This window comes from Paramacrobiotus metropolitanus, unplaced genomic scaffold, assembly GCF_019649055.1.
Source record: "Paramacrobiotus metropolitanus isolate TYO unplaced genomic scaffold, Prichtersi_v1.0 Parri_scaffold0000249, whole genome shotgun sequence".
NCBI lineage: Eukaryota > Metazoa > Tardigrada > Eutardigrada > Parachela > Macrobiotidae > Paramacrobiotus > Paramacrobiotus metropolitanus.
In genome coordinates this window covers 1-10,159 of record NW_026570469.1, presented here as the reverse complement: position 1 = coordinate 10,159, position 10,159 = coordinate 1, and the positions used below count along the sequence as shown (strand labels likewise).

Below are 10,159 nucleotides of genomic sequence, written 5' to 3'. Positions count from 1 at the left end.
TTGGGACAGTGGGCGAGTAAATCCTTCTTGCAGTGTGCACTCAGTGCAGTTTCATTTTGCATGCTACAAAGCCTACAATACCAATAATGCCACTATACCAGATACGAACTGGTTAAGCAAACACTAAGCATTACTACACTGCGACTTCATTATTAATTTATCCGCATTACTGTCTCATCCTTTCAGTGCTACCGTTTTGAAATTCGGAAAAATGGGACTGTGTGTTATCCTAGCGGTTTTTGGGAGACTTACATATTACTATTTCCCCTGGTTTTTATATCGGTTTGCAGAAGAATCAAAGTTTGTAGTTAAAGGAGATTAAAGTACGAAAATGTATCGGATTGTGTATTGTTAAACCGAAGCGCAGCTCTTGCATTTAGGCTGAGAATAATTGTGACGATCCTATTAATTTTTCCATGAACAGGAAAACTGTTATTGAAGTTCAGTTCCTGTTAGAACATAAGTACCACATACACAGACGGCGGTTGCCGCGATTTTACTACATACCCAGGGTCTACACTCCCAAATTGACGTTTCATTCTATAGTAATAAGAACATACTTTGTAAGAAACTGGTTTTATTTTTTATTACCACCGGTTTATGCTTGGTCGCCGAGAGGAACCAAGATAGTTTTCGACCGCAGGTAGTAAGATAACAAAAAACTAAAAATCTTTTATCTACCCGATTTTAATAGGCTTTAAAAATATTTTATCCGCTGCTTTTGATACGCATATAAGCAAAAAAAGGAATCAACCAAAGATTCTGCCGCTTTGGGCACATGTGGATTTATTTTAAAACACTTCCTCACGAAGTGGAAAAACACTATGCCCAAATTAGGTATAATGCGATAAAAATCCTATTGATGAAAGGTGCTAATATTATGGTAGGAGCTCCTTATTAGAGCTAATGCCATAACATTCCCACCAACTCCGATTCATTGTAGCAGTTTATCACGGTTTGGATTGTCGGATCGGGGTCGTCGGTGGCGGAGCGTAGCACTGTTTTAAAACCGCACATTCGTCCAATGGCGAGACCTCACCTTAAAAGGCGCTGAACTTATGCATTAAAACTGGAGATCTGTACTGGCACGACGAACTTGCTGGAGCATACTTTGGGTTAGTAATCCTAAACGCGCAAATATAGGTTTTATTGTCCGTTTGTGTGACGCCGATGTAAGTGTGATTCCGTATAAATACGAGCATTTAGTCTGAGGTCAAGCAATATGCTGTTGTATTGAGAAATTCTTCTGTGCGCACATGTGTTATTTAACTTATTTTGGCGTATATCTATATGTATTATTAATATGTTGTTTAATATAGTATTATGTTGTTTATTACACTGCGAACCGTTTCTCTTATTTTTGGCTCTTTTTTCATAGTTTCGCTGCGTACGGTTTTGAGAAGTGACATCGATTTACAGCACCCATCTATGCGAAATTTTTTCCAGTGTTATACACACATTGTATCAGCAGAAGCCATATTTTTTAAGTTGAACAGAAAGCAGCGTGCCGCGCCCGACAACCATCGCGCATAGCATCCACTGCCTCCGATCCGCAATCGTCGGATAGCGCCTCGTACAGGTGACCTTCCAATCGCTTTACGCAGTTGTCCAAGTGTCTGCACAATTAAGCAGACATGCACATAATTTCTCGTAAAACCATGTTAACCTAAGGTAAATAGCGATACATAAAGGGACACTTACTGACAGACCAGACTTTTAGCATTATTAATGGTGACGTTGCTCTGGGTAGGCCATCGTTGCAACTCAATGCAGCTTGAAATCCACATCATGGCTGCGTACGTCACAGTATCGGTGGGCGCGGTAATACCAAAGCGGATTAACGTCGGACTGGCACAATGCGACCCAGGATAGCGACCACTCAATCGAGGATGGGCAGTAGGCCCACCACTTTGACTCCACATGCGGATCATCGGCGCAACGGGCTATCAGATCCTTCTTGCAGAGTGCGGATGCATTTTCATGCTACGAACACAGCGCAAAAACACGGTATTGTAGGGAACATCATGTCGTGCTCTGATCAAGGACGGTAACGATGAATTTCGTTAATTAATTTTTAGTGGAACGTATTTTTGGAAATTTGATACCATAGCCTATTCTAGTTCCTACCGGCAGTAATTGTCGGCCAGCGCTCGAAATGTAATGTAATCTTCTTTGGTCGCCGGCCAGGTTAAGTTACGGATTGCTTGATCTTTGATAAACGTCCAGTCAGCATTGGGAAAAGCATCAAAGCATCGCAGCGCTCACGCAGTTCCTTGCAGGTCTGTGCCAACGCATTTCCTGCTAGCACGAAAAAAAGTGAGCACCAAAGAAATATTTTCAGATACTACGGAATAAAAAATAATGCTTTATTATTCCTACAGAGCATTTCTACGCAGTTCAATTGTGTACACAGAGTGTAACTTATTAGCCGAGTAAAAGTACCGCATCCGTCCGTATATGCATTGTATTCTTCAAAGCGTACGGTATACAAGTATGTGTACTTACCTCGATTCCTCGAAGGAGGTTTATCGAGTCGCTTAAATACAATCATGAGCTCAATCTCCAACTTGTAGCTTACAATTATTACTCTCATCAGCGCTGTTTTATTTTCGAGTGATACTGCATCTGGATAAAACCGTTGCGGGGCGAGGGCATCTGCAGGCCATATTGGCAATTCACAGGGCTCCCAGGGAATTTTTAGCAGCTCGACTGCAGCATATAGGACAAGTAGCCAACACTATTATCTCCTTTCTTCCATCTTTTTTAACGGCGATGCTTGCTCGCGATAAAGTAAGTTTATCGTTAGTAACAACAACAGCTGCAGCATAATAATGTGCGGACGCTAAGTTATCAAACCTCATTTATAAGCAACGAGTGAGGCACAAGTTACCACACTGCGAATTTACTGTCAACTTCTTTCTATAAGCTCTTAGGATAATTGAAAATCGTTGTTTTTACAACGGTTTTCGAAAAATATCGAAAGTCGATTCAAAGTAATTTGTTTCGAAACCAGATTTAATGGTTTAAGACCCATTTATATAATAAATTTCTCCCAATTTATTTTTTCAACTCAATAATATGACCGTAAAAAATTCTAATTCTCAACAAGATTCCACAGCGCTAAGCACTGTAAAGACTTTTCTATGATGACATGTTTGCGAATGAGAGTCCACACGACATTAGCAGGATTTTTTAAATGGAGCAGAAAGCAGTGTGACGTGCCCTATAACCGTCGCACATAGCTTCCACCGCGTCCGATCCGCATGCAAGAGATAGGGTCGTATTCAATGGTCCCTGCAGTCGCTTCACGTAATCGTCCAGGCGTCTGCAACAAAATGACTAAGCACTCAAGATCTACAATCGTTGTTACCGAATTCTTGTCCAAAACCTTCATTACACTGCGGTGAGAAATGCTCCGGCTTTCACTGTTTACAGAGAATAATAATACGTAATGTTGATTTATTGGCAATAGCCACCCAAATAGCAATAAATGCAAGCGCTGGTACACTACTTGATAAGTTAAAAAATTAAACATTAAAAAAACAACCAAAATCCTTATTCTCTCTCGGATTAAAAGGCAGTGTACTCAAAACAGCCGTAGCATTTCCTTTGACAACAGCTAAACTAAAACGCTGCTTGAGAAAAGCAGTAGAACGCGCTTCGCCCGTTATGTCACGAATCTTGCGGCCCATGAAATGCAGCATTTCACTGAAGGCAGGGGCCAAAACTCCCAGAGTCTCAATAACCAGGGGATAAAAGAGGTAACCGTATTCCAAAAGAAAATGTGCGGCGCTTGGAATTTTCCGCCAGTTGGGACACACTTCCGGATTTCATCGAGCTTGCGGTGACGTGGGAATCCGCAACAGTACACCAGCTTGTTACATCCCAAACAAGCGGTCTGCCTTGGCGAACTGGTATCAGCGTCATTCCGTCAGGTCTTTTCCCGTCTGTGCTGGATAGTCCATTCGGTTCCAGCTGACAAGGAAAAGCCAGCACTTTCGCGTAATACTTATACTTACTGACAGACTGCGGCCTTGACATTAGTGACATTGCGCTGGGAAGCCCACTGCTCAAAATCATAGTGAAACTTGAGCTCCACATCTCGGGTCCGTCGTTTACAGTGTTGTTCGGCACGGATGATACGCAGTGGATTAATGCCGGTCTGGCAAAGTGCGAACATGGACAGTGACCACTCGATCGAGTACGGACTGAAGCTCAGGGAGCGCGCCAGAAGATCTGGATCATCGGGGCAACGGACTAGTAAATCCTTCTTGCAGTGCGCGGTTTCATTTAGCATACTACGAAATGCGAATATTATTTCTTTACATATACAGGATATGAACTGGTTGGCCACCAATAATGCGCAGAAAAAGACGCTTTTTTCAATATTGCACCAAAAAATCGCGATTTGAATTTCGCCCCCTGGGTTCGCGTGGTTATAAAATTTGTTAATACAACAACACAACAGTGTGCAGCGGTATATCGCCGGTAATACAGTACATCATCCTAATACGCATGGATTGCCGCACTAAGTTCAAAGAGAGAAGCGCTTGTTTAAAAATAATTTTTGCAGAATCTCCTATTTTTTTTAGTTCGACATTGTGATGGAATTTCGGTTAAACAGCTTACCGGCAGTATCGGTCGGCCAGCGCTCGATATGGAGCGTAATCTGCGTCGGTTCCTGGCCAGGGTAAGCTGTTAAATTCATTTTGACCTTGCGTCGTCCATGTCCACTCGCTCAGGGCATCGCATTGCTCGCGCATTTGGTCGCATGTCTGCGCTAACCCATGCGATGCCAACAGAAGCACAATAACGCAGCAAAAGAGCATTTTCTGCTGCTGCGGATTAACGATGTTTAAAATTTGAACAAAATTTAAATTATTTACAGCTCGATTCGGTGTAGTTAAACTTATGGGCCAAGAACCGCATCCTAACCTAAGCACAGCTGCTTAAACAACATTTCACATCAGCTGCAAGACTCTCGATCAGCGCTATCTGATTTGTGTGCCATCTTGATATAACAAGACACGCGTCTATGGCTTCTGCACTGATACCAAACTGAAACCACGCTTTATTATTTTGTAATAATTTAAAAACGGTATAACACTACAATAAAAATCGAATAATATTAGGTTATAATTACGATATTATGCTACAGTTATATATAAATTTTTGAGTCGATAGTACACAGATGGTTCTCATGATAATGTCATGTTATTTCAAGATAAAATCTGCTATCTCGGTATGGGTCGGTGTGAGAATTTGGAACGGCATTATTTTGCAGTTTTTCCAATCCTACAATAACCACGGTATTATCTAATCGACTACCTGAAAGCTGTCAGTATAAGTACCTAAGATAAAAATAGCATTCTAAGTTGTAGATGGGCTAAGATGGCAGCGGTAATTTAACGCAATTCAGTTTATAGCAAACCGGTTGCCGCCGCGGCTCACCGGATAAAGGTCACACATCGCGATACCACCGACACATATACAGACTGTAGTGCCTTTATTAAGCTTTAATACGAAAATACTGTATCTCGAGTATCTAGAGTGCTCTGCTTCTCGTAATATTGTACCTAGAGTAGCGTGTAATTCTCGGAAGTCTATGCCGGGAGTGTGTATCAGCCGTTACTCGCACCTTGCAAGCTTGCATCGGAGAACAAAATGTTTGCAGCGAACTTGCACAGTTGTTAGTTAAGCATTAGCCATCGGACTAGTTAATTATGTATTTGCACTTTTCAGCAATACGCAGCATGCAACGTCCGGGTTCCGTCCAGCATGACATTCACCGTCTCTTGTCCGGTGGCTTCCAACCAGGCTGTCCTTCGTCGTGCCGGTTAACCGCTCGGAAAATAGCCTTGCGCCCTAATCAACAACAATTATTGGTTAGTGGCAGATGCGACAAGGTTTTCGTGCGAACTTAATCCTGACGTCATTCGGCGGCACCGATCTTATTGTGTTTTCGCGAAATAAAGAAATGGTTTTTATACCCCGATTCAACGCAGCGAAGTGGGCGGCGCCTCTGGGGATCTTTTGGCATCAATGACGCCGCTTCGCGGAATGGATCTAAGATCGTTTTAATTTTGCGAGAATACAGTATCATAATGGGTATATACAGTGACAGCATTAAAACCAATTTACAGATCATCACGCGTAACGGGCAGCTCGCGCAGCGGTCGGGGAAAACGAAAATTGTTAATATACACCTGCTCCCTGCCAGAAGGTGTACCTGCTCTGGTGTTTGACGCAGTGCCTCATGACGTTTTTCCCAAATCGATTGCGTTTTTCCGATCGGTAGATCTTATGATTCTTATCTTTTAAAACGATCTTCTGATGTCTGGTTGAATTAATGGAATTGACGTTGTAAAGAACGCCACAGTTCAGAAACTCTATTGTAATAAACTTGTTTAAAAAGAGATCGTGATTTTGTGCACCAAGTCTTGTTTCGTCACTGACATCTCATGTTCGTCATTCTGCAGTAAACACGCAACAGGTACTCTAGCGGTTCTTCAACTTGTAGTCATTCTCTTCTACCTTTTTTACCATGTGCATGCACACTAAACCACACTGTATACCAGTGTCAATATTTATAAACACAAAATGCATGCATTTTGATGTTTATATACTTGAATGCACTGAGAGAAAGAGGGCATCAACAAATTTTTTTAAAAAACACGTGACCAAAAATCACGAGGCAAAAATTACGTCATCCATACCGTACACCGATGCCTGCAAGGGAAATCGCTTGCATAATATGGCCTTCCTGTACTGTTCAAGTCATCCGTATGGATTTCCACGTCATAGCTGAACAGGATTTTTATAAGCGCTACATTTATAGTAACTGCACATGTTGCTAGTTAAAAGTCGAGTTAAACGTATCTCGAAATGCGTATAAGTGATTACACTCACGCTGCTCTATATTCCTGGTAAATTTTTTGTACTGTTTTTTTACATGAAGAATTCACAAAGCCATCAGAGCCAGACGTTATAAAACGAATTTCAAAGACTTCATGGACGGTGTGCACCGCCCAGGGTGGCACCGTGATTTGGCTTGTGTGGCACCATTTTAACAGATTTCAAAATTTTTCATCCTTTTAATTTTCAATTTTCGGGCGCAACTATGGTTGCAAAATCCATACGGTTGACTGACAGCAGCGAAGGTGTGTAGTATGCAATCGATTTTCCTCCATATTAAACAATCAGGTTCAGGTGCAAATTTACTACTGGCCAGCATTTTTCCTGATTAACCACCATCCGCACCATTAACCACCTAGTTGTGACCCTGGATAGCATAAAGAGACTTTTAACCGAACTCGCCGAAGGGCTGCTTTGCGTACAAACGAAGAATCTAACAACGATATGCAGGAGGTAATACTTAACCGTGCAAGTTGAACGTTTTCAAGCTTTTACACGATGCTTGGTTTTAGAGATACTGCACAGCGTCGATAACTCTGGTGGATCTTGTAATAATCCAACTGTTGAGAACATGCTGGCAATTTTTCGAATTCTGTCGTGCCACAATATGCAGAAAGTGTGCGAGCGATCAAAGACGAACATCGAACCAAGTGACGATGAAGTTGTTATTGGTTCAATGAATATTCTGATTTGTCCGAAGAGTTTTCAAAAAACTCGAAGCTGATAAACTTGGCCCTGATTTCCCAATCTGATCCAGTCACTCCAGAACTTGAGCTTTACCGGAAGGTGCTCAACTGGATAGCATTGTGAAAATGTGGTTTACTATCTGAGCGGATTCACAAATAAAAGAAAAGAGCTGGAGGCTGAAGTTTGTGACTCTTGTCGTTCGGAGTTATTTTGGTTAGATTCCTCGAATCAAACTCCTTGATTTGCCTTTAACTGGACCGAAATGAAAGACGATGGAGGTTTGAACTTCGTTGAGTTGTTTTTTATGAAATGATATGCAGTCTGGAGCAGATAATTCAAAAAACACATTGACGAAGTCCTCTACTTTTCTCTCCGCGTCAGCTCACTTCGCATTCGCTGAAAGATATGTCATGGAGGAGATTCTGCCAGAAAAGTAATCTGCGGTCTCCATGCCTTGCAGATTGTTCGTGGAGTGAAATTTTTCGTAAAAGTGCATTTTATTATTTCCAAATAAGGATCCATTTCTATGTTAAGTTGATGAACGATAAGGTTGGCAAAAATGGTCGAAAAGTGCCGAATCTAAGAAGCGAAAATTGAAAATTCGCACGGGTTCATAATTAGTTGCAATGAATGTTGCGGGTTAATGTTAGTTGCAATGAATGTTTTGGGATTTGTTTTCATTCTTTAAATAGTTATTAAAATCGGCAGACGCGATACGTAAAGTTGCGTGCGTGAAATAAACTCCGTAGGGTTTACGTAGCGTAGCGTATCGATCACCGTATCGATCCCCGACCGCTGCACGAAGTGCCCGTTACGCTTGATAACACGTAAATTCTATTCAGAGCTGTCACTGGATATACCCACCTTGGTACTTACTTACCGAGCGCATTAACTTTGCAACCGCACATGGTTTTAAGAAGACTGTTTGTTGCTTTCTTGTTCTTAGAAGGAAGCGACCAAACTCGTTTAAATTTATTTGCGGATCTTCCAGCTAACAGAGCTCGAGCGTACTTACTCGCACATATTGGCCCTGGCATTGATTTCTTTGTAGCTGCAGTGCGCTGCCCGTCCCATCGGTCAGCACGGAAATATTGCCGCGCGATTTACAGTAGGTCATGGCGCGCCGGTATCGTAGCGAGTCACCGTAGTGCTCGCACAGTTTACGGTGCTGCACCGATTCGATGCTGTAGTGGCTGTAGATGGTGCCGCGCTGTAGCATGTAAGGGTCATCGGGACAGCGAGCAACGATATCACGCAGGCAATGTCCTGTTCGATTGGTGGTGCTGCAAAAATAAACTAACTGCAAATTAAGAACAAAAGTGGAAATTGGCCGGTCAATCCGCGGTTTAGGCACTGAGTAATAAAACCGGTCTCATATTTACGATTATTATCGTTGTACTACAGTAAAGTAATTTAATGTTGATTTTATTGAAATGTTTAGAGAGTCCCGCTAAATATGTAAATTGCAGCTAGTTAAATACCTGCAAAATTTATCGGATAACGCACGGTGCGGAGCGTAATCTGCTTCCGTTGCGGGCCATGGCAAATCCCGAATGTCGTCGTCGGGTATGGAATGGCGTATGGTGTCGCATGCTTCGCGTATTTCTTCGCAGTTTTCAGCGCCGACATGCGCAGCGAATGCCAGTAGCATGGAAAGCGGAAGGAGTTTGCTCGGCAACATTTTTGACGAGGTTGTGGCGTGGACGCTATAATTGTTGCCGGCAAGTATCCCACGGGCACCGGTTGACAAAGGCTTATGCGGACAGCGCCGTACTGAAATACAGCCATACAGCAGTAAAACACTCAGATTGTGGTACTGATTGTACCACGTCGAAGAAAGCTGGTGTTCATCTTGTGTAACATCAGGACAGCCTGAAAATGCAATACACGGAGTGCAGTAAACTGCTTTTAATTTATTAGAAAAGATTTCTCTCGTGATAGTGCCCGGTCGAAAGATGTTATCGTTTGTTTTCTGAGAAATTTTACAGGAATTGAACAGCTGGAAACTTGATTTACAGCGTAGTACGTAATTATGAGAAGAAGTGAAAGAACAATAATAAACCGGTGTCGTTGAGCGTTTCCAGTGGCCGGTATAGGCAACTAAGTACATATTACTCTATGATTGTCATGACAGAATTTGGGGTACTCAAAGTGAAGCATATACTGCGAATTAAATCGTTAGTATTAAAGCATTAGTAACTCTTGCCATTCTCAAAAAATATTTAACCGCGTTTTCTTGCGAATTTGTAATACTGCCTGCTACGTACAATACAGTAGTAGTAGCGAAGGTCCCTTAATTCATCACCAATGCAAAATGTAATTAATTAATTATCCCAAGAAATAAATAATACTCATTAATTCGTATTACTGAAAATCACGTCGAGATAAAACGCTGGATTCTGACAGTGTTTGGTCGATTGTACTCTTCACATTGTACTCTGCGCTACTGATGGATTATGCAATCATAGCCAGCTGAACCACCAGCAAAGCCGGCCCAACCGCAACCGGCTCCAGTGCAACAAAATCAAAACGCCACAATTGTGATAGCAACAATGCA

The 10,159-nt window shown here is 42.1% G+C and overlaps 1 protein-coding gene and 1 long non-coding RNA gene across 3 annotated transcripts; both read right to left on the bottom strand.

The window, feature by feature from the left end:
* Positions 1-1,370: 1,370 nt before the first annotated feature.
* LOC129601548 (uncharacterized) lies at positions 1,371-2,635 on the bottom strand. 2 transcript variants are annotated; one of them, XR_008692238.1, is made up of 4 exons: positions 2,506-2,635; positions 2,128-2,298; positions 1,702-1,983; positions 1,371-1,616 (listed from the first exon to the last, which is right to left on the bottom strand). It is a non-coding gene; the product is annotated as an uncharacterized LOC129601548 (long non-coding RNA). The 2 variants fall into 2 exon arrangements; XR_008692237.1 differs by having other exon boundaries at positions 2,128-2,301; positions 2,506-2,619.
* Positions 2,636-3,192: 557 nt separating this feature from the next.
* On the bottom strand, positions 3,193-5,116 carry LOC129601545 (uncharacterized). Its single transcript, XM_055500386.1, has 3 exons — positions 4,630-5,116; positions 4,020-4,298; positions 3,193-3,325 (listed from the first exon to the last, which is right to left on the bottom strand). The coding sequence occupies exons 1-3, from the start codon at positions 4,827-4,829 to the stop codon at positions 3,193-3,195; spliced, it is 612 nt and encodes a 203-aa protein (XP_055356361.1). The 5' UTR covers positions 4,830-5,116.
* Positions 5,117-10,159: the final 5,043 nt, after the last annotated feature.

What these genes read in the sequence shown, in the direction of transcription:
- LOC129601545 (XM_055500386.1), bottom strand. Translation starts at nt 4,829, where the DNA reads ATGCTCTTTTGCTGCGTTATTGTGCTTCTGTTGGCATCGCATGGGTTA. An exon ending in CTGGCCGACCGATACTGCCG is followed by an intron (nt 4,299 to 4,629) that starts GTAAGCTGTTTA and finishes CGCATTTCGTAG; the next exon opens with TATGCTAAATGAAACCGCGC. An exon ending in GTCAAGGCCGCAGTCTGTCA is followed by an intron (nt 3,326 to 4,019) that starts GTAAGTATAAGT and finishes ATTTTGTTGCAG; the next exon opens with ACGCCTGGACGATTACGTGA.